Genomic DNA, 23,374 nt, shown 5'->3' with positions numbered 1-23,374 from the left:
AGAATTACAGAAGCAAAATAGGAATCGAACACTGAGCACTTTGTTGTCACTTTTTATCTTCTTGTCCACCACAATCAAAGGTCTGATTCCTTCTATGCTCTTCTTCCACAGCTATGGTTGGAAAACTCCCTTTTGTTGATTTTAGATTTCCTTGCCAGCTTCAGTTCATTCTAAATTTTTGCATTCCTGACATTATTTTTTATTGGACTGTGCTATTCTATTCTATTTTCTATGACCTGATCTCACTTCTACCTTTTAAAAAAACATTTAGTTTAACATTTAAGTTACTCAGTAAGTTATCTGTGTATACATATTAGTTTCTCTAGTCAACTCTACTTTTTTTTTTTTTTTCCTGAGACAATTGGGGTTAAGTGACATGCCCAGGGTCACACAGCTAGGAGACCACACTTGAACTCAGATCCTCCTGACTTCAGGGCTGGTGCTCTATCTACTGTGCCACCTAGCTGCTCCTGTTTTATATATATATATATATATATATATATATATATATATATATATATATATATATTACCTTTTTATTTTAAAAATACTTGTAAGGATAGTTTTCAATATCCACTATTGAAAAACCTTGTGTTTCAAATTCTTTTTCCTCCCTTACCTCCACCTCCCTCCCCAGACAGCTAGCTTATACATGTGCAGTATACATGTGCAGCATACAGTATACCTTAAACATGTGCAATTCTTCTGAACACATTTCCTCATTTATCATTTTGCACAAGAAAAATAAGATCAAAGAAAAAAATGAGGAAGAAAAAAAAGTAAACAAACAACAAAAAGGTGAAAATACTATGTTGTGAGCTGTATTCAGTCCCCACAGTCCTCTTTTTGGATGCAAATGGCTCTCTCCATCAAAGTCTATTGGAATTGGCCTGAATTACTTTACTGTTGAAAAGAGCTGGGGCAGCTAGATAGTGTAGCAGATAGAGCACTGGCCCTGAATTCAGGAGAAGCTGTGTTCAAATTCAGTCTCAGACACTTAACACCTTACTAGTTGTGTTATCCTGGGCAAGTCACTTAACCCCATTCCCCCCCCCCACAAAAAAAAACAAACAAACTGAAAAGAGTCCATCAGAATTGATCATTACATAATCTTATTGCGGTCCAATGTTCTCTTGGTTCTGCTGACTTCCCTCAGCATCAGTTCCTATAAGTCTCTCCAGGCCTTTCTGAAATCATATTCTATGACATTCAGATACCATAACTTATTCAGCCATTGTCCAACTGATGGGCATCCCCTCAGTTTCCAGTTTCTGGCCACTACAAATGATGAATTCTGAAGAGAGTTTATTCATATCCATTCCCTTTGGTTACCTCTTGACTTGGATAGGTGCTAGCTATTAATTGTAGATAGATTTAAAAACAACCAAGAAGCTCAGAAACTAAGGGGGATGTGATTAGTCTAAAAGCACGAGAGACCCAGAGAAGATGTTCATGGCCTTGTTCTCCAAAGCCCAGGCTACCACTTAAGTGGTGATGTACAGCAGGCCTAGAGTCAGAAAATGCTCATTTTTTTTTTATTTTCAGTCTTGTCCAGCTCTGTGACTTTATTATGGGTTTTCTTGGCAGAGTTTTGCTATTTCCTTCTCCAGCTCATTTTACAAAACTGAGGCAAGGTTAAGTGACTTGCCCAGGATCACACAGCTAGCAAGTATCTGAAGCTGGATTTGAATTCAGGTCCTTCTGACTCCAGGGATAGTGCTCTATCCACTGTGCCTCCATGATGAGCTTTTAAAGGAAAATGGAGATGTCTCCGAGGCTCATAGAATCTCAAAGCCTCAGGGGATTGTAGAGCAAGAGACCTTAATGGTTAGTCCTATTTGGGGCAGCAGAAGCATCCTGAATTTGGAGACCAGAGAACCTGAGTTCAAATCTTGATTCCATTACTTACTAACTACATATCCTTGGGCACTCTTTTCTACTCTCTGGTCCTCAGTTTTATCATCTGTACAATAGGACACTACTATTTTATGGGGTTGTTGAAAGGAAATGATCTGTCAACTTTCGAATGCTATAGAAATGTGATCTATTATGATGATCATATTTATGATTTGTCATCTTTCAAATGCTATAGAAATGTGTCCTATTATGATGATCATATTTATTATTTATTAATTAATAATACAAGCTCTTTCCAGAAAGAATCATTATAACAATAGCTAACATTTATGCCATGCTCTAAGGTTTCCAAAGCACTTTGCCCACGTCTGAGTAACTCCCTGGTCTGACGTTGACTTGAAGGAAGGAAAGCATCATTCTGACTTCCAATAAAACGGAAGATGGGCTATCCTGGGACTGACTATAATGTCAACAAGTTCAATCCAGCAAACATTGGGGTCCTGGGAGAGGTTCTGAGAGCAGATAAAGCTCAGTTCTTGTTCCCATAGAGCTTATAGCAGGATAAAGCTGACTCTAACCTGAGAAGTGAACATTGTACAGATGTGGATAGAGTGCCCTCTGGGGTCCGAGGGAGAAAGGTCATTCATGGCTGGGGGGGGGGAGGGGAAATACATTTGTGTCGGGCCATGGACAACAGGATTTTGTCTTTGTGTGTCAAGGGCTTAATATGATGACTGGCACATAGTAGGAACTTAATAAATGCTGATTGATGGATGGAGCAGAAGGTCATACATAGAATCACAGACCCAGAAGTCCTGTTCTGATACGTTCCCAGAAAAGGATCTGCCAGCCTTTGTTCAAAGAGCCCCAGTGAGAGAGAACCCACTTCCTCTGTAGGCAGTCCAGTCCACTTTAGGGCAACTGTCATGACCAGGAAGCTTCTCCTAATGATGAGCCTCAATTTGCTTCTATGTAAACCTGTCTGCCCTTTGCTTCTGATTCTGTTTGTGGACCAACAGAACACATAGGATCCCTCTGCTGTGTCAGTCCTTCAAATATTCAAACACATCCATCTTATTTCCTGAGTATTCTTTTTTTTATTATTAATTTTATAATTATGACATTTTTTGACAGTACATATGCATAGGTAATTTTTTACAACATTATCCCTTGTACTCCCTTCTATTCTGAATTTTCCCCTCCTTCCCTCCACCCCCTCCCCTGGATGGCAGGCATTCCCATACATATTAAATATGTTTTTTCCCAGCCTCAATGTGCCCGCTTCCTATAACCCATCCTCAAAAAGCTCAAGTCCCTTCACTGTCTTCTTCTGGGCACTTTCAATTATAAATGACCTTCTGATAGTGTAGTGCCCAAATCTGATCACATCAGAGATGCTCTAAGTCAGTATAATTCAGCAAGCATTAATTAGATGCTTACTGTATGCAGGGGTTGTGTTAGATGCTGGAGGTAAAAAGACAGAAAACAAACAGCTGTGTATAAATGTTCACTGGTTCAGTAAGCTAGCTGGAATACTGAGGGCAGCCTCCTGGTTACCAGCAGTCCCTCACTCCCATTGCTTGTCCCTTGTCAGATTTGGAGAGAAGGGACTGCAGTAAGATGGTACCCGCTGAGAAGACCCGAGTGGAGAGTGTGGAGCTGGTCCTGCCCCCCCATGCCAACCACCAGGGCAATACCTTTGGTGGCCAAATCATGGCCTGGATGGAGAATGTGGCCACCATTGCAGCCGGGTGAGGTCTAGCTGAATAACTCTTCCTTAATGACCCTGAACAACCCTTCTTCTTTCCCCAGTCTTTTGTGGGTACCATGGCCATCTAAAGGGTTTTCTGCCTTGTGAGCCTCATCCCAAGCTTATAGGGCAGAAGCTTAACCTGCAGTAGGGTTTTCCCCTCTGTTGGATTTGACAATTAAGAAGTCACTAGTATCTTTGGAGAGAGTAGTTTCGCTTGAGTGATGAGGTCGGAATACAAAATGGAGAGATTTAAAAAGAGGAAAGAAAATAGAGGTATCCGTTTGTCCATCTTTCTGCAGTTTAGCCCCCAAAGGGAGGAGAGATATAGGAAGCAGGGACGACAAGGATAAAGTCGGAGGGTTTTGAGGTTGGGGAGATGTGGCATTATTTGTAGGCATTAAGGGGAAAGACTGAAGATAAGGGAGTGAATAGGGATGATGAAGGGAGCACTCTGCTGGAGGACAGAAGATGGAGTGGGATTTTGGACAGGTAGAGGACCACCTCTTCATCTGAGACAGATGATGGAGGAGATCCTGGCAGAGGGCATCTGGGAAATGAGAGAAGAGGCTTCAGTTTTTTCAGCAAAATATGAGGTGAAGTTCTCCCCTAAGAAGGTGGGGAGAAGGGGACTCTGGGAAGCTTGAGAAGAGATTGGATGGTTCAGAAAAATGACCATGGGTAGGATAACGAGTTAATTGAGGAAGTGTAAGAGGATTGCTTAACAGCAGTGACAGCTCATTGAAGGTTAGGGAATGTAAATCTGTGACAGACTCAGAATGGAGGTAGGTCTTAGGGGAGGCAGAAGGAGAAATGGAAAACCAATAGATCATGGCAAGAAAGGAGGATTTTGGATTTCCGGAACATGGAAGTGGAGCATCTGTGGGTGGGTGATGGTAAGGTCAAGTTCATGACCATCTCTGTGTATGGTTGAAGCCAAATGGAGGAATAGGTCTTGGGAAGTGGCTGAGTGGACAAGCAATGGGAGTGAGGGCCTGCTGGTAACCAGGAGGCTGCCCTCAGAAGTTTAGAGTGTTTGAAGGAGTATCGAAATGTGTATTGATGTTTTCTAGATGAGAGGGGGAATTGGAAAGGAGAAAAAAGATGGTGAGCAAGCCCTGAACTCATCGAGGATGGAAGGGGGGTTTCCTGAGGGTTCTGTAGATGACAGCTGGCAGGATTGTGATTGGGCCGCAGATAAGAATGACACAAACCCTAAAGGAGGAGAGGCTACTGGGCAATAATAGAGAGTGAGAACGTGGAAATGGCCTTGGAGAGCCAGGAGGAGGGAGTTGAGAGTGAGGAGCCTGGCCCCTTATTTTATAGGTCATTAAACGGAGTCCCCAAGACATGAAACGATTTCTCAGGATCGCACTGGTGTCCTGAGGGTCAAAGCCAGCCTCAGACTCCAAACCTAGCTTTCTTTACTGCATCATGTTCCTCCTTGAGGTCAGGGATTGCATGGTGCTCCGTGTTTGTGCTCCTAGCATAGGGGCTGGTACATCATAGATGCCTAATAGTTGCTGGATTGGCTGTGGAGGGAGAGAAGGGAGTAGTTGGGAAAAGTTTCCTAGCAAAGCTGGGACAATCATAGAGTTTTAGAGCTAGAATAGACTTTAGGGTCAATAAGTCCAGCTCCCTTATTTTTCAGAAGAGGAAATGGAGGCACAGAGAGGTTAAGTGAGGTGCCCTTTAGTTAGGGGACCTCCTGTTCTTCTGCCATGTTGCATCCACAGTGTCATATTGTATGCCCATGAAGTAGGCTTTGAAGGATGGCTAGGATTGGGCTGGGGCTGGGTATTATTGACAGAGGGAACAGCTTGACCTAAGGATAAAGGGAACACAAATGAACTGGAGTGGGGGGACTGGGAGCCAATACCCCAAGTGCTCCTTCCTTTTCCCTCCTGTGCTTCCATAAGCTTTTGCTACTTCTCCCTTTCCCACCTGGCTCACTCCCACCCTGCTCTGGGAAGACAGAATCAACCGGGCCTGGAAGGCCTGCTCAGTGATGGACCCAGGGCCGGGCAGGTGGGTCAGGGCTGGCCAGGCTCTGATATCCACTTCCCCCCGTGACCGCAGCCGCCTGTGTCAAGGCCATCCCACCCTGAAGACAATTGAGATGTTCCACTTTCGGGGCCCCTCCCAGGTCGGGGACCGGCTGGTGCTCAAGGCCATTGTCAACAATGCCTTCAAGAACAGGTGGGAGAGCCCCTTCCAGGGCTAGGAGCACCAGAGGGTGTGGGGGGGGTGCGTCCTGGGGAGGGGAGAGCAGGAACTAACCATGAACCAAAAACCATAAAGGAAAGTCACAGACCTTGAGCACGAGGAGGCAGGGAGTAAGAGCAGGGGATGCCGGAGCTTGGAGGGGTCTCAGGACAGAACTTCAGAGTTTCCAATCCCATGATTTTAGAGAGAAAAACAATAGTTAGAAAGCCAGCATTTACCTAGCACGGGGAAGTTTCCTGGTGGAAGTCTAGCGACCAGAGCCAGGCCCAAGGGTTTCTTGGAAAGGCCGGCAGAGCCGGGGGGACTGTCCGGGAGACAGGGACGGGCCTTCCCTGCCAGCTGCTGGTCTCTGCAGCATGGAGGTTGGAGTGTGTGTGGAAGCTTACCGCCAGGAGATGGAATCCTGTCGCCGGCACCTCAACAGCGCCTTCATGACCTTCGTGGTCCTGGATGGAGAAGACCAGCCCGTGACCCTGCCCTGGATTCAGCCGCAAGGCGAGGTGAGCGTCCCCTCAAAGCGGAGGGGCTCGGTCCAAGCTCTCCTCCTGTGCCTAGCACCGGGCGCTGGGACTAACGCCCTCTGTCTGCTTCTGGGAGCCTCGCTCTTCTGGCAGCCCGGCACCCACTGTGCACCACCCTGTACACTGCTGGGCACTGTACGCTGCCAAGGAGAACAAAGACGTGGGCTCCCAGGGAAAAGTTAAGGCTTCTCCAGCCTGTGGCTGCCTCAGGAACCTCTGGTCAGCTAGCCCACCCAGGGCTTCTCCAAGGGGGCAATATGAGGGAGGGGATGGCTAGTGGGGAGTGGATGGCAGGGGGAGGGAAGGGAGCAGATTCTGGGGAGCAGCTAGTTAGGAGAACAGCAGCTGAGGGAGAGAGCTGATAGATTGGGAGGGACTAATGAGGGGAGGGGATGGCTGAAGGAGGCCAGGGATGGCTGGGGAAGACTCCACCTCTCTGCTGGGATCAATAGTTTGCAGACTCCTCCTTGGGTGGGATGGGATCGGCCATTTATAGTCTGCAGAGTACTTTACTATCCATCATCTGATTTGGGAGGGAGAAACAGTGAGACAAGGTCAGAGGCAGGAAGGATGAAAGAAAGATTAACTCTTTCTGGAGGGAGACTTGGTTTCCTCAATCAGATGCCAGGAGGCCTGTGTGGGAGGCTGGAGCTGGAGGCTGGAGCTGGAGGCCGTGGCCTATGGCAGGGGGAGGGCGTAGGAGATGCCCCTTCCTATCAGCCTTGCCTGAGCCCGGCCCCTCTGCTCCCACCTGGCCTGGGCGCCTGCCCTCCTCTCAGACACCGGGACCCTCGCTGGCTGCCCAACTGGGACTCACCTCTGCTCTTCTCCCTCCTTCAGGAAGGTGAACGTCGCTACAGGGAGGCCAGTGCTAGAAAGAAGATCAGGCTGGACAGGTGAGAGGGCATGAGGCGGGCACATGTAGCTTTACAACTCTGCTCCCATCCCCAAGCTCTCGCTTCCGTACCGGCCTCAGCTGGCACCGTGCTGGCTCAGAACCCTGGCATTTTGGGTGTCGAGGGGATGAGGCTGGGGCTGAAACAGGCCTCAGAGGCTTTGTCACTGTCATCCCGCTGATTACTTTGTCACTTCTTTTTTCATTTTTTCTGATTTCTTCCATTGTTTTTTCCTTTTGCTCTGACTTTTCTCTTCCCACATGATTCATAAAGCAATGTGTGTTAAAAATAAATAAACTAATTACAACAAAAAAGCCAGGAAACAACCAAAAAAACCCCCAAATAAATGGCAGAAAGAAACTACTGACAGCTGGGGGAGGTGAAATCAGGGAGGACTGCATGAAGGAAGAGGCCCTTGAGTTGAGCCTTGAAGAGAACCAGGAGGTTCCAAGGCACAGGTTGGGAAAGATGGCACGCCGGGCCTGGGAGCATGCCCAGGGAATGGTCTGCATTGTGGAGTGTCCACAAGGGAATGGTAGGCAGCAACCCTGGAGGGCTGAGTTCACGTGCCAAGCCAAGGATTTGCTATCTGATTGTAGCAGTAGTAATAAGGAGCCATTAAAGACTCTTGAGGAGGAGTGAGAGAGAGGGAGATTTAGATCGGTGGCTGGGTGGAGGATAGCCAGAAGAGGAGAAAGAGGAAGCAGGAAGTCTCCTAGGAGGTTATGGAGATGGTTTTGGCAAGGGCAGATGGGGCTTGATTGAGGCGAGGACTGAGGACACCCCAAGGAATAGAGGGCAGATTTGAAACTGTGGCAAAATTGGCAAAGCTCGGCAAGTGCTTAGATACAGGGAGTGGGTATGAGCAAAGGTTGTGAATATGAATGAGTAGAAGGACAGGAAGGAGGCCATTAGAAGGTTGGATAGCCTACCTGAGCCCTTCTCCTCCCAGCCCCAGAGTCCCTGGGCTGGCAGAGGGGCAAAACATCAACAGAGGTTACTGTGGTACAAAACACAGCAGGCTAGAGGCAGAAGAGGAGTCTGGGGTCCTATGGGATCAGTTATTTACAAATAAAGCTTTTATGGAGTGCCAGGCACTATTGTAAATTCTGATAATAAAAATGGAAGCAAGATAGGCTCTTCCCTCCAGGAGTTCCCAATTGAACCCAGAGAGAGGAGCTGGAAGTAGCTGGAGAGGCAAGTCCTTCTCTGGGCCAGGGCTGGATGTTCAGGAAATGCTATGGAGGCTTGGGGCCAGCTCCAGGCTGTTCCATCAGAGCCAGAGTGGTCCCAAAAGCAGAGTGCAAGTTCTGCGGAGAGATGATGGTGAGGAAGGCCTGGGGGGGGGGGAGGTGTGAGTGAGAGGAGAGAGAGTGTAGAGCCAACTTCAGAGAGGAAAGGGGAGAATAGTAAAGGGCTTCATGAGGGAGGTGAAGTGCTCTGTCAGCTTCCTGGGCAGCTAGATGGCCTCCTGGTCCTCAAAATCCAAATTCAAGTCTCAGATGCTTTACTAGCGGGGAGATCTCGAGCAAGTCATGTAACCCTCCAAAAAATTAAGATGAAAGAAATGAAGAAAGGAAGAAAGAGAGAAAGAGAGAGAGAAAAAAGGTCAGCTTGAGTTGGGCTGGATGCGGGCCTCTGGGCTTTGGGCTGTGGAGTCAGGGCCTGCTCTGAAAAAGTCTTTCCTCAGTTTCCTGATCTGTTAAATGAGGAGAATAGGTTCAGGGACCTCTCAGACCTCAGTTTAGACCTCTGGGATCCCTAGTCAAGGCTGTTGCTCACCTCCCCCGCTCCCCAGCCTGGGCCCTGAGAGCAGGTCCTGTCTGGTGTGGCAGTGCCCCCATTTGTTGCATGAGCTGTCTGCAGGGGGAAGGGGTCTCTCCATCCCCCGCCCTCCTTAAAGGCCAGCGCTGGGCTGGGGACCCGGGGAGGAGGCCCTCCATAACGCCCTCTCTCCTGCTCTCCCCAGGAAGTACATCGTGTCATGTAAGCAGGCTGAGGTCCCTCTCTCTGTCCCCTGGGACCCAAGTAACCAGGTAAGTTCAGGCCATCCTGGAGGAGCTGAGAGCATCTCGGGGACCTCGGGGGGAGACTGCAGTCCAGACTTCTGATGGGAGGGGGGGAACTAAGGCAGAGATGGAGAGAGACACCCTTGGGTTACTTGCCCATGGTCCTCTGGGACTTGCTCCTGAGTGGTGGGGTCCCTGCCCCTGGGCATTTCCAACAGAGGTCAGATGACCACTCTGTGTGCCATCCCAGCTGCACTGAGTTCAAGGTTAGACCTCTGCTGTCCCTTCTAAGTCTGAGCAGTGTCAGCTGAACACGAAGCACTCCCCTCCCTCCTGTTCTTCCCCTTTTACCACCTGGCCCCAAATGACCCTCCCAGCTCATTCCTGCCCAACTGGCCTTGGGAACCAAGATTCCTCTTCTCACTTCCCATCTCTCCAGCATGTCCCTCACCTTTGCCTCTTCGAATCCCTATTTTCCTCCAAAGCCAGACTCACCCACTGACTTCCTCACTTTCTCCCCTTCCCCAGCTGCTTGTGCCTTTTCCCCCCTGCTCTGTATTCTTTTGTACCTGTTTTGAACTTGTCCATATCTGTGCGGGACACGTGCAGGTGACCCTGTCAGTGTGAATCACCTGTACATGTCCACCTCCCTGCAGGTCACCTGTACGTGTCTGTATCTATGTGGGTCACCAGCACGTGTCCCTGTCAGTGTGAATCACCTGTACATGTCCACCTCCCTGCAGGTCACCTGTACGTGTCCGTATCCATGTGGGTCACCTTCATGTGTCGGTATTCATGCGGGTCACCCACACTGATAGGACATAAATGTCCGGCTGGGAGACTTTGCTTTCCTTGTTTTGTTCTTTCTCCAATGCTTGGCACTCAATAAGAGCTTAAGGACTGCTTCCCTATTGGTCTTCCTTCTGATGATAAAGCTGTGGTCCTCTAGGAAGCTATGGCATTTATGCTCATACGTAGCACATTCCCATAATCCTACTTCCAGCCAGGCAGGGATGGGGGTCGGGAGTGGGGGGTGGGCAGGGAACTCTCTCTGCCCCTTCCTCCTGTCCCTTAACCACACAGAGACCCCTCTCACTCCTTTAAGTCACACAGAGAGGACCCTCTGAAGCAGTCCAAGAGCAGGTGGGGTTGGCGCGCCTAGCTCTCCAGCCCAGGGCCAGCATCCCCGGCCCCTGAACCCTGGGGTGAACCGGCTCTGCTGAATGTCTGGCCCACACGGCTGCTTCCTCAGTCCCCACCTGGATCAGGGGGTGCTGATGCTCCTGGACTTTCCTTCTATGCAGGTATATCTGAGCTACAATAACGTCTCTTCCCTGAAGATGCTCATGGCCAAGGATACCTGGGTCCTCACGTCAGAGATCAATAAGGTAGTCGACTTCTATCATGAAATGTGTGTGTTGTGTGCCTCTTTGTGTGTCCGTGTGTGTGTGTGTGGGGGGGGCCTCCTTAGAAACAGATGGAAACTCCCTGGCTTTTATTTTCCCAGGGAACCTGAAGGAGAATTTATTTGTGATCCGTGTTTTGGTCAGCCCTGTGGGCTGCACTAATGTAACCTAGGGTCATATGAATGTGGCCTTGACCAAGGGGCTGGTGAGCATTTTTCTGAAAAAGATTTGGGGGTGTCAGTGAACTATGAACTCAGCAGAAGTCATCAGTCCAAGATGGCGGCCAAGGAGGCGAGTGCAATCTTAGGCTGCTTTAAGAAAAGCCAAAGATCTGGGCTAAGGGGAGCCCGCTCCTCTGTCCGTGGTCCTGAGGACTGTGTTCGGTTCTGGGCCCATGGCTTAGAGGACACTGAAAGCTCTGGGCCAGAAAGGGAGAGTGTAAGGGCTGGGGACAGGGAGCACATCCCACTGGGTTCAGATGCCATTGCTGTACGCTGCCGTGGTGTGCTACAGTCTCTGTTCCCCCCTCAGATCAAGCTCTACACTTTGGAGGATGACAAGTTCCTGTCCTTCCACATGGAGATGACGGTCTACACGGACACAGCTCAGGCCTTCTTCCTTCTCTCTGACCTGAGCCGCAGGCCTGAGTGGGACAAGCACTATCAGTGAGCCCTGGGGGGGTTGGGGGGACTGGGGCAGGGGGCCGTGCTCATTGATCAGATCCCTACACTCTATGTTGGCTGCTTCACCAACATCCCTCAAACCCTTTAGGGGCAGTCCTAGTGAGTTTAGAGGTGGTAAGTGCCTCAGGGGATAGAGTGCTAGACTTGGTGTCAGAGAGACCAGAGTTCGAGTTCTAACACAGACATTTCTTTTCTTTTTTTTTTTTTAAATTTTATAATTATAAATTTTTTGACAGTATATATGTATGAGTAATTTTTTTATAACATTATCCCTTGTGTTCACTTTTCCAAATTTTCCCCTCCCTCTACTTCCTCCCCTAGATGACAGGCAATCCCATACATTTTACATGTGTTACAATATAACCCAGATACAATATATGTGTGTAAATCCCATTTTCTTGTTGCACATTAAGTATTAGCTTCCAAAGGTATAAGTAACCTGGGTAGATAGACAGTAGTGCTAACAATTTACATTCACCTCCCAGTGTTCCTTCTCTGGGTGTAGTTGTTTCTGTCCATCATTGATCAACTGGAAGTGAGTTGGATCTTCTTTATGTTGAAGATTTCCACTTCCATCAGGATACATCTTCATACAACATTAGCACAGACATTTCTAGCTGCGTGATCTAGGGTGAATTACTTACTCTCTCCCATCCTCAGTTTGACACTAATGGCTCCTCCCTGCCAGGGCTGTCATGAAGGTGGTTGTCTCAATGCCAGCTATCGGGCTCTGGAGGGAAAGTGAGGCTGGTGACCTTGCCCAGCCCTCCCTCACTTCCATCCGATTCACTTGTAGGTCATATATATATATAGTTTATTTAACTGCCATTGGCTGGGCTCCTCAGTCTGGTCCCGATCTCTCTGTTCTAGAGGCCTGGGGTAGCATGGACAGTGAAGATTATCAGGGATCACTGCTGGTCCTGGGCTTGAATCTTAGTCATGTGACTTTACAAAAGTTCTCTTTTCTGTCTGGTCTTTTGAGTTCTTTGTTGGACCAGGGCAGAGGAGGGGATAGTGGGAAGGGGAGGTGCCTCTGAAAGATGCTCTGTTAGGCGTCACTGGCCTTGGCTTCTGATGGGCTCTGGGGGAGGGGGAGATGCCGCCCAGATTGCCGACATGGCAGCTGGGAGGATGCTGGAATCCGCTGGAGAAACAGGTGGGTCTGATGGGGGAAGGCGGCTGGGGACACACTGGGGCTGGCGTGTCAGACCCTGGGGGGGAGGCGTCCAACAGACAGTGGGAGGGGGAGATAAAGGAAGAGGTTTAAACTGTAACTTAGATCCTAGGTTCAGGACAGGAGGGACTTAGGGAGCATCAGCTCTATTTGTTGTTCAGTGGTTTTTGTGTGTCCGACTCTCTGGGCTGCCATTTTGGGGGGTTTTCTTGGCAGAGATACTACAGGGATTGGCCATTTCCTTCTTCAGCTCATCTTACAGATGGGGAAACTGAGGCGCAGGGGGGAAAAGGGGGGAAGTGATTTGCCCAGAGTCACATGATTAGTCACTTTCTGAGGCTAGATTTGAACTCATTCCTAATGCTCTACTTACTGGACCACCCAGCTCCTCCCCCCCCACACCTGCTTTTGGGCAGAGGAGGAAGGTGGAGCCCTGAAAAAGGAAGACAGTCTCCAAGGCAGGATCTGAACTCTGGGCTTCCTCCAAAGTCACTTCCTCCAGTTTATTCTGAGCAGGCTCTGGGTGGGTTTTTTGGGCCTGAAAGACAGGAAGGCATTGGAACAGAGAAAGGAAGGGGCAGAGCTGGGGAGGGGGCATCTGAGGCAGCCCTGGCCTGGTCACAGGAGTGGAGTGCCCAGGACAAATCAGCACGATCCATCAGAAATGCAGGACTCCGTTTTCCCATCTGTACAATGAGAGATTGAGCTAGATAATCTCTGTCCCGACCTCCCCTGTTCTCAGCACCCCCCCCCCCGGCCCCCCATATCCGGCAGTCTGGCTCTGAGTTCTGTTCCCAGGCTGCCCTGCACACGGGCAGGGGGGTGAGTCTCTAGCCCGGGGCCTCCTCTCGAGAATGATAGATGGGGATGCGCAGCATTCGGGGCTGGGCAGCCGCGGCTCCTCACTCCCCCGGGGGCTGCCGTGGCTCCCCGTGCTGCCCCCGCCCACAGACGCCTGTCCCGCAGGAGCGCGGAGCTGGTGCAGCAGGTGGACGAGGACGACGCCATCTACCACGTGATCAGCCCGGTCCTGGGGGGCGCCGACGGCAAGCCCGGGGACTTCGTCATCCTGGCCTCCAGGAGGAAGCCCTGCGACAGCGGGTGAGCGGCCCAGCCGGGGCGGCAAGCCGGGCCCTGCCAACCTCGGCTCCTGGCTGCGGACCCTACAGCGGGAGGGGGCCTCGAGGGGCTGCAACGTACCTACACGGACGTCGGGGCATCGGCCCTGCCCGGTCACTCCCTCACCATGAGGCTGATGGGAAAATGAGTGCGCTGCCTGGAGCTAGTCAGTGTGGGGGCGGGGACCTGACGGGAAGTCCTGCGTGGTCCAACTCTACCTTGCGGCTTAAGGAGATGTGAGGGCTGGGCGGGGCCTGAGAACTGGCGTGTCCGGGCTGGATAAGGGCTAAGGAACCTTAGAGCATCCATAGTATTAGCATACTGGACGTTAGCTAGAAGGAACCGGCTCTAGAACCTCACTAGGACTGGAAGGGCCCTTGCTGCTTCTCCCCGCCACCCCCCCCAGCCCCTCAGTTCTCCTGCGGGTCTGTCATTTCTTGCCTGCGTCTGGGCGCAGAGGGCAGCCCCCTCGCAGCGCCTCCTGCTTTGGTCTCTGCTTTCCATCTCTATCCCCCTTCCTCCCTTGTCTTCCTCGCTTCTGTTAGAATGGCGGCTCTGAGAGGGCAGGGCTCCTGCTTGCTTCTAATGCGTCCCCAGAACTGAGCACAGTGGCCTTAGTGTGCACTTACTGAAGGCTACTCGCTGTGCACGATCATCTCCCACCTCCGGGCCTTTGCACAGGTGCCCCCCTCCCCAATCTGGAAGGCGCAGCTTTTGCCTCAGACTCCCCAAGCTCAGCTTTCAGCCTTGATTCCTCCTCCTTGGTGAAGCTTTCCCGATTCCCCCAAGTGTTCGCTCTGTCCCTCCTAAAATTGCCAGGATTACTTTGCACATGCTCCGTATTCTTTCTCTTTGCACATGTTGTCTCCCCTTCCCTTTTGTCTTACATTTCCACAAAACCCTGGCTTCTTTTGTTGCTTCGCTTTGGGCAAGTCACTCGTGGGGACTGGCCCCCAGGTGAGAGCTAATGATCTATTAAATGATCTCTTAAGATGCTTCTAATTCTAGGGTCTTTTATTTTCATTTTAACTAATTTTTTTCCTTTAAAGAGTTTTTAAATTAATTTGGGGTGAAGTAGGAAATAGACTAAGAATATTAACTGCTGAGTTTAGCCGTTCATGTGTAGTGGAGACTGGCCACTGAGGGTCAGTGCTGGCCGTCTACATGGGGGCTCCCGAGGACATTTGGTGAACTGGACCTGGGAGGCAATGGGGAATGGACGGCCCGGCTCTCTGTCTAAGAGCATGGCCAAGAGCTGCCAGGCCCTCAGGGACTCCTGCATTGGGCTTCCCTTCGCTTTATAGATGAAGCCCCCGGCTAAAGGGACCTGCCAAGGTCATAAATGGGCCTTGAAACCGGGTCCTTGGACATCAAGGCTCCCCCCCAGTGCCCCACTGCATCACAGACAGACTGGGTGACCCTCCTTGTTTTCAGGCCAGGTCATGTGAATCGGGTGCCTTGGGAAGGAAAACTTATGTGCCACGGAGGGGGCATCCTCCCCAGGAAGAGACAGCCCTGAGCTCCCAACCTGTAAAGGTGGGGGGCTCTCTCTTCCTCTGAACTGCCCTCTCCATCTCCTCCCTCTCCTCCTGTTCCAGAGAGCCCTACGTCATTGCCCTAAGGTCGGTCACCCTGCCTACACACCCTGAGACCCCTGAGCGCACCCGAGGAGAGACCCTGTGCTCCGGCTTCTGTCTCTGGAGGGAAGGGGACCAGCAAACCAAGGTGAGGGCCAAGTGCTCCTCTGTTCTGGGACCGTCTTCTCCCCTGCCCAGACCATCTTTTCTCCCATCTCATGCTACAAACATCTCTTTGCTTCCCTGTTATCTCCAGTTCCAAATTCTCTCCCTCTCCTGACTCTTCTTCCACCAATAAAGAAGGCAAGAAATACAAACCTGATTACATATAGGAGTCCTACCAAACAGATTTCCTGCCAATCAGTTAGGAGGGAGGAGATGAGCTAATTCCTCAGGTACTTAACCCCTGCTGATCCTGAGGCTGCACCCCCATTTTACAGATGGAGAAACTGAGGCTCAGAATGAATCAGCCATTTGGCTAGGAAGTGGTAAAGTGAATAGAAGGTTTTAAATTACATTTTTATTTTTATCTTTTGCTCTTGTATCACTTATTATTATATAGAACTTGCATCTCACCTAGAGAATCTCAGAGCAAAGACTAAAAGGGCCATTTAACTTCTTTGGGCCTCAATTTTCTCTTCTGTAAAATGGGGATAATTATAATACCTACCTCACAGAGTGAAGAATAACAGTGTGAGAATAAATGAGATAAACCTTCAAGTACTAAGTAAATGGCAGCAAGCTTTTTTTTGTTTGTTTGTTTGTTTTTCTTTTTTTAAAGAGGGAGACAAGACTTCAGCAAAACAAGCCCCCATGACAAGGCAGTGAGTCTTCAGAAGCTTGTTTGGTCAAGAATTCTCTGGAGGGGAGGGTCCGTGGCTGTTGTGGGACAGCACCAGATTAGAGGAACTGGGCAATATGGCTTCCCAGCTCTATGATTCTGTCATTTGGGCTTAAGGCCCAATTCTGCCACTTGGTCTGACCTCAGTTTCTCTTGTAAGATCGCTTGGGGCAGTTAGTTGGTGCAGTGGGTAGAGCGCCAGCCCTGAAGTCAGGAGGACCTGAGTTGCACTTAACACTTCCTGGCTGTGTGACCCTGGGCAAGTCACTTAACCCCAATTGCTTCAGAAAAAAGGAAAAAAAAAAAAAAAAGATCACTTGCTGCTTGTTGGGGATTTGGGAGAGGGGACTTCTCAATCAGGCCTGGGCTGAATTAGACCCATGGAGCTTGAATATTCGGAGATGATGGCCTCCCCCCAAGGCTTCTGAGAGGATCAGGCACAGTCATGACTGTGAACAGTGATTATAAGCTGTGGGCATTCCCGAGGGATTATGAGGAAGAGCTGGTACTTGTGGTCAAAGATGGGGTCAGCTCTATAATCCTCTGACTGAAAATCTGTGCAATTTGGTTCTCTGCGTGTCACGTAGCTGTGACTCCTCAGCTCACAGACAACCAGCAAAGGCTTCTTGTGTAGTAGGCATGAGCAGAGAGCGTGGAAGTCTGCATTTCGACCTGGAAGGATCATCTAGTGTGACATTCCCCTTTTACAGATGAGGAAACTGAGATCCAGCGAGTTAAGCCCTTGCCCCAAGTTTCACACAGATGTTAAGTATCAGCACTAATAGCTGAATCCTGGTTTGCTGACTTAAAACCCTTTTTTCCCCCTGCAGTACTGTTATTGCCAATGGCAGGGAGGTCACCAGGATTCAATCCCTCCCTTCCACAGCTTTAATTGAGAAGGCCCCAGCCCTAGGCCCCCTGGTTAACCTTATTGTGCCATCCAGTGCCACCCATCTTGCTGCCTGCCCCTTCCCTCTGCTCCTGATCTGTTATTTATCTTCTGTTTTATTGGTGCAGTTTTTTACATGTCACTTATTAGATCGCCAGCTCCCTGAGGACACAGTAGGTGCTTAATAAATGCCTGTTGCCTTGACTTGATCCAGTCCTGCCCAGGGGCCTGACTCTTGCCATCTCTTCCAGGTGTCCTACTACAACCAGGCCACGACCAATTTCCTGAACTACGTGACAACTAACGTGTCAGGGCTGTCGTCCGAATTCATTACCACCTTCAAGGCCTGCGAGCAGTTTCTCTTGGACAACAAAAGCGAGCTGGCCCTCAGCCTCCAGAACCTTTAACGCTTCCCCCAGCCCCCCCAGCCCCCTCGCCTCTGCTCAGCCATTCCTCTGGCTCCTGCTGTCCTTTCCCATTCCTTTCCATCTCTTGGAGCACAGGACACCATGGAATGGAAGGGGGTAGGGGCCATGTTGATCCAGATCCGCCTCTCCTGGCTGTAGAGTCAGGTATCGTAGAGAGCTCAGTGCTCTGAGACTGGCTGCCCCGGCTCCTCTTTTCTGACTTTTTGTTTTAGTCTGTACCTCGGTCGTTAGTAAGGCTGTGCCCAATGGAGACTGGATAGCATTAGCAGCCTTGGAAGAACATAGGTGGCCAGTGCCCCCTGTGGCCTCCCCACCAGCACCAGAGCCCCTGGTGATGGCCCCAGTAGCCAACAGTGCCCTGCTCATAGAGACAGGCTGGCGAAGTTCTAGGAGTCAGAAGGACCCAGTGAACACAGACTCATCAACCTAGGTCTGGGCAGGGGAGCTCCAGATCCTGGACCTAGATTGGATGGCCAGGAGTAGCCAGGTATGTGTTGGGGCTACTGAACACAAAAGGGCAGATTCTAAGGCTTAAGTCAGCTCCTACCACCTAGAAGTGTCAGAGACTAGGGGTGTCCCAAGGTGCCTCGGGACAGCCTAGAGAGGGGGAAAGGAGAGGGTAGTTAGGCCCAGGAGCAGCTGGAAAAGAGTTCCTGGGGTCATCCATGACCAGTGATCCAAGGCAAAGGAAGGATTGTAAATTTTTGTTAATTTGTAAATTAATAGTTAATTTGTAAAACCCAATAAATATTCAACTCCTCTCTAGTTTCATGTCTGTCTCTTCACACACCATCTCTCAAGCCTCTGAGTTCAGGCTGCCAGGGGAGATGGGGGTGGAGGTAGGATTAGGTGGAAGACCACCAGGAGGCTAGAAAATCCCAGAATCTCAGAACTAGAACACTTCAGAGAGTCCCCTTCCAAAGTTCTCCTGAAGAAGTCATCATCAGCCTCAGTGGGAAGATCTCTGAGGAAGGGTGGCCCTCCACCTCCCAATTCTGCCCATTCCTCTCTGTTACAGCTTGAATCCTCTGAAAGCTCCTGATGTCAAACCAAGTGTCGTTCTCCTCAGATCCTTCTCCTTGCTCCTGGTTTTGCTTGGTTCATAGTAGGAGCTTAATAAATGCTTATTGGGGGCAGCTACTTGGTGCAGTGGATAGAGCACCAACCCTGAATTCAGGAGGATCCAAGTTCAAATCTGGTCTCAGACACTTCACACTTCCTAGCTGTGTGACCCTGGGCAAGTCACTTAACCCCAGCCTCATTATAAATAAATAAATAAATAGATAGATAGATAGATAAATAAATAAATAAATACTTATTGACTGACATTACTTAAATTTCCTTCTTTGCAACTCTCACCCATAGTTCCTCATTCTATTCTCTGATTCTTTGGAACTCCATTTGGGGTCTTTTTGATGAAGTTCTTCAAGAAGTTTGCTATTTCCTTCTCCAGTTCATTTTACAGATGAGGAAACTGAGGCAAACAGGGGTAAATAACTGACCTACGGTCACATAGCTACTAAGTGTCTAAGGAAGAACTCAGGAAGATGAGTCCTGACTCCAGGCCCAGCATGCTATGCAATATGGCACCTCCTAGCGGCCTCCTTCAAATTCCAGATACTCAGATACTTGACAATATCAGCATTCATGTTTGACTTGCTTTTTCCAGTATAAGAACCTTAGATCCTTCAGTTGAGCAATTTCTTTTTTTTTTTTTTTTTTTCTTTTTCTGAGGCTGGGGCTAAAGTGACTTGCCCAGGGTCACACAGCTAGGAAGTGTTAAGTGTCTGAGGCCACATTTGAACTCACGTCCTCCTGAATTTAAGGCTGGCGCTCTATCCACTGCACCACCTAGCTGCCCCAGTTGACCAATTTCAAGTCTTTCCTCATACACACTAATCTTTCCAGCCTTAATGTTCTTATTTTTTTTAAACTTATTTATTTTATACATTGCTTTATGAATCACATTGGGAAAGAAAAATCAGATCAAAAGGGGAAAACCACAAGAGAGGGGCAGCTAGGTGGTGCAGTGGGTAGAGCACCAACCCTGAAGTCAGGAGGACCTGAGTTCAAATTTGACCTCAGACACTTAACACTTCCTAGCTGTGTGACCCTGGGCAAGTTACTTATCCCCAATTGTCTCAGGGGAACAAAGCACATAAAAAAGAAGTGAACATAGCATTTGGTGATTTACATTCAATCTCCTTAGATCTTTCTCTCAATGCAGATGGCATTTGCTGTCCAAAGTCCCTTAGGATTGCTTCAGATCACTGCAGCACTGAGAAGAATCAAGCTTTCCATAGTTGATCATCAAACATTCTTGTTGTTACTGTACAACTGTGTACAATGTTTTCCTGGGTCTGCTTGTTTCGCTCAGCATCAGTTCGTGTCAATCCAGGTCCTTCTAAAATCACCTTGTTCATCATTTCTTGCAGACCAATAATATTTCATTACCTTCATGTAATAGCCTATTCGGCCATTCCTAATTGATGGGCATCTCCTCATGTTCCTAATTCTTTGTCAACACAAAAAGAGCTGCTACAAATATTTTTGCATATGAGGGTCCTTTTCCCTCCTTTATGATTTTGGGGGGCATACAGACCCAGGAATGACCCTGTTGCGTCAAAGGGTATGCACAGTTCTATAGCCCTTTGGGTCTAGTTCCAAATTCCTCTCCTGAATGGCTGCATCATTTCACAAGTCCACTAACAATGCATTAGTGTCCCAGTTTTCCCACGTCCCCTCCAACATTTGTCACTTAATGTCCTTATTTATCAAGTGGACTTAATCATAGTGGACTTTATAAGATTATCATGAAGAAAGCTATTGATCAACAAATATTTATTAAATTAATGCTTTCTATATGTCTGTTGATAAGAATAAATATATGAGCAAAAAGCAAGACAGTCTGTACCCTCAAGAAATCTACCTTCTCATTAGAAGGGCAACACATTAAAGAACAGGGAGAAGCAGGAGATCTACTTGCCCAAGGTCACATGGTATGTTAGTGGCCATGCTGGAAAGAGGACCCAGGTGTCCTGCCTCCTGTTCTAGGGGCACTTCCCACTATCCCAAGGCTCTTAATTTGTGATCTATGCCCCCCCAAAAGGTTTTAGGGTGTAATGTCCGGGCTAGCTTTCTCCAGTCTGGAGTCTGAGCTCCAGCACACTCTCACTCTAGTCTCTCTCAAGTCTGCTTGTTTCAAGTCCTCTCAGCCCTTATATACCTTAGTACAATTACATCACTACAGCACACTGAGCATGTGCCAACTGTAGAACCATGATATCACTATGCTAAGTACAAAGTATATGTGAACTAGAGAACCATCATCTCATCAGTTCCACTAAATTACACCTTCTTGTAAGTATCCTTGTTTCAAGGATACTTTTTCCAGAGTTCCAGCCCTCCTCATTAGGGTATTTATGAACTTGGATGAGAAAAAAATTCCTTTTTATTTTCATTAACCTCTAACCGAATCTTAGCACACTTTTCAGGTATGAATATAGGCAGCAAACATCATTTTGAGATGGGGTCTGTAAGCCTCCCCAGTCCACCAAAGGGCTTCTTGATACAGCATAAAGTTAAGAGCCCCACACCGTATTATCTTGCCTTGGTGTAGAAACATCCCTTTGGGTTCACTCAGGGCTCAGCTCTGGACAGATTGATGTCTAGTCCCCATGGCAATCTTCCCTTCTGGCCTGTCAGTGACATAAGTGAAAGACAGAAGGTATAAGGAGATATTTCTTCTACTTTACAGATGAAGAAACTGAGGCACAGAGTAGGATGGTATTGTGTCCACCTGTAACAGTGATGAGATCTAATTTACTGGTCCAACTGAGGCAAGGAGAGTGTACCCAGAATGGATACTTACTGTAATGGCTCTGGGGCTCCATGATGGAAACCCTGAGTGTTAGACGGGCTCTCCCTAGGACTGGAAGCTGTCCTTACCTAGCTAGCACTCCTAATGCTTGGGATCTTCTGTTGTCCTATGTGTCAAACATCAGCTTCTCATCCCCAGGCTGTCACTCTTCCAGGGCTTGACAGATCAACTCGCCAGGTAGCATGTTCAGCTCAGCCAGTGGAGCTCACCAGCCCCTGATATCATCTCTCTGCTCTTCTGTCTCTCTCAGCCCAAGTCTGCCAGGCTCAGAATCTTACCTCACAGCCAGACTATTGCAATGATGTGCAATGACCTCCCTGCCCCATCTCTCATGCTTCCCCACTCCACTCACCATGATCTTCCTCTTCATTAAGCTCCATAGCTTCCAGTGTCCTCCAGGATCAAATAGAACCCTCCCTTTGGCTTTTAAAGCCCTTCACAGCCTTTCCTCCTCCTCCTTCCCACTCTTGTTTTTATCACATACTCTTCAACCCAGTGACCAAGCTGCTGTTCTTTACACGAGACCCTCTATCTCTGGACTCCGGACATTTTCCTTGGCTATGTCCCATGCCTGGAATTCTCCTTCTCTGGAGATCCTTGTGTCCTGGTTTAAGTCTCTTCAATTCTCTCTCACCTCCTGCAAGAAACCTTTCTCAATCTCCCTGCAAGCCAGTATTTTCCCTTTGTGATTATTTCCAACTTAGCTTGTTGATATTTTGTTTATAATATGTTTCATGTTTTCTTCTCCCATAATATTGTGAGCTCTTTAAAGGAAGAGATTGTTCTTTCCTTTCTTTGCATCTCTGACACTTAGTAAAGTGTCTGGTACATAATAAGAGCTTAATAAATGCTTACTGGATGACTTTGGAGGGCATCTGGTCTGACCTTTATTTAAGCAGGAACTATCTCTGAGCATCTTTGAAGAGAACCTCTTCTGGAATATCTCCAGGGAGGGGAATCCTACCATTTTTTTTCCTTTTTAAATTATAGATTTTTATTGACAAAACATATGCATGGGCAATTGTTCAACATTGACCCTTGCAAAACTTCTGTTCCAAAATTTCCCCTCCTTCCCTCCACCTCTTCCCCTAAATGGCAGGTAGTCCCATGCATGTTAAATATGTTAAAGTATATGTTAAAATAATATATATGTACACATTTATACAGCTCTCTTGTTGCATAAGAAAAAATTGGATTTAGACAGAAGGTAAAAATAATCTGGGGAGAAAAAAAAGCAAGCAAACAATAACAGAAAGAGTGGAAATGCTACGTTGTGGTCTGCACTCATTTCCCAGTGTTCTTTAGCTGGTTCTGTTTATTACTGATCAATTGAAACTGATTTGGATCCCACCATTTCTTGAAAGAGACTCCCCCACTTCCATTTTGGGATCACTTTCACCATTAGAGAGGTTTTTTTCTGACATTGCTCCTAAATTCCCTTTATAATATTCCCCATTTTTCCTAGTTCTGCCCTCTAGGGCCAAGTAGAATACAGCTAATCCTTCTTTTCCATGACAACTTTTCAAATACCGAAGGCATTTTCCTATCCTTTACCCCCATTCAGGCTTTTCCAGACTCAACATACCCAATCCCCTGAGTGACCCTTGTGTGATAGTTTCCGGTCCCCACTTCATCCTCATTCACCTTTTCTGGATTGCTCCAGTTAGATGACCTTCAATTCAATTCAATTCAATCCGGTCCAAAAGACATTTCTCAAATGTCTCTTCTGTATTTCTGTGCACAATCTCTTCCATTTCCATCATCCCATATGTCCAATTGGTGGCCAAGTTCTGCCAGTCTTCCTCTATAACATCTCTCTTTCATCTCCTCTCTACTCATATAATTACCATTTGCCATCTGAGTTCTTTCATTGGTCTTCTAATTGGGTTCCCTGAATTCAGCGCCTCCCCATCCTAATATATTTCTCACATAGCTAACAAATTGATATTGCTAAAGATCAGGTTCTTCTCCTCGGCTCAAGAAAAAATAAATAAATTAAAAATACAAACTCTTTAAGTTATACAATAACTGGTTTTTATTGACAGTACTACCAACTATGTCTGAGTACATAGTAGTCAGGGGGATTTGGTTTTGCCTCTTGACTCTGTGAGTTACTTC

General features: G+C 48.2%; 1 protein-coding gene across 3 annotated transcripts in view; it reads left to right on the top strand.

Moving 5' to 3' along the window:
• Positions 1-18,136, top strand: part of ACOT11 (acyl-CoA thioesterase 11) — an 82,757-nt gene extending 64,621 nt beyond the window's left edge. For 2 of the 3 annotated variants that reach the window (XM_074265855.1, XM_074265857.1), the window contains exons 7-16: positions 3,452-3,608; positions 5,687-5,806; positions 6,189-6,333; positions 7,195-7,250; positions 9,220-9,286; positions 10,564-10,647; positions 11,197-11,330; positions 13,489-13,623; positions 15,240-15,366; positions 17,200-18,136. In XM_074265855.1, coding sequence (XP_074121956.1) covers positions 3,452-3,608; positions 5,687-5,806; positions 6,189-6,333; positions 7,195-7,250; positions 9,220-9,286; positions 10,564-10,647; positions 11,197-11,330; positions 13,489-13,623; positions 15,240-15,366; positions 17,200-17,355 — 1,181 coding nt within the window. In that variant the 3' untranslated portion in view covers positions 17,356-18,136. The remainder of the gene's footprint in view (positions 1-3,451; positions 3,609-5,686; positions 5,807-6,188; positions 6,334-7,194; positions 7,251-9,219; positions 9,287-10,563; positions 10,648-11,196; positions 11,331-13,488; positions 13,624-15,239; positions 15,367-17,199) is intronic. The other variant, XM_074265858.1, reaches the window with a different exon arrangement.
• The last annotated feature ends 5,238 nt before the right edge of the window (positions 18,137-23,374 follow it).

Source organism: Sminthopsis crassicaudata, chromosome 4, assembly GCF_048593235.1.
Source record: "Sminthopsis crassicaudata isolate SCR6 chromosome 4, ASM4859323v1, whole genome shotgun sequence".
NCBI lineage: Eukaryota > Metazoa > Chordata > Mammalia > Dasyuromorphia > Dasyuridae > Sminthopsis > Sminthopsis crassicaudata.
Note: the sequence above shows the minus strand (reverse complement) of the source record. Positions and strands in the feature narration are given on the sequence as shown.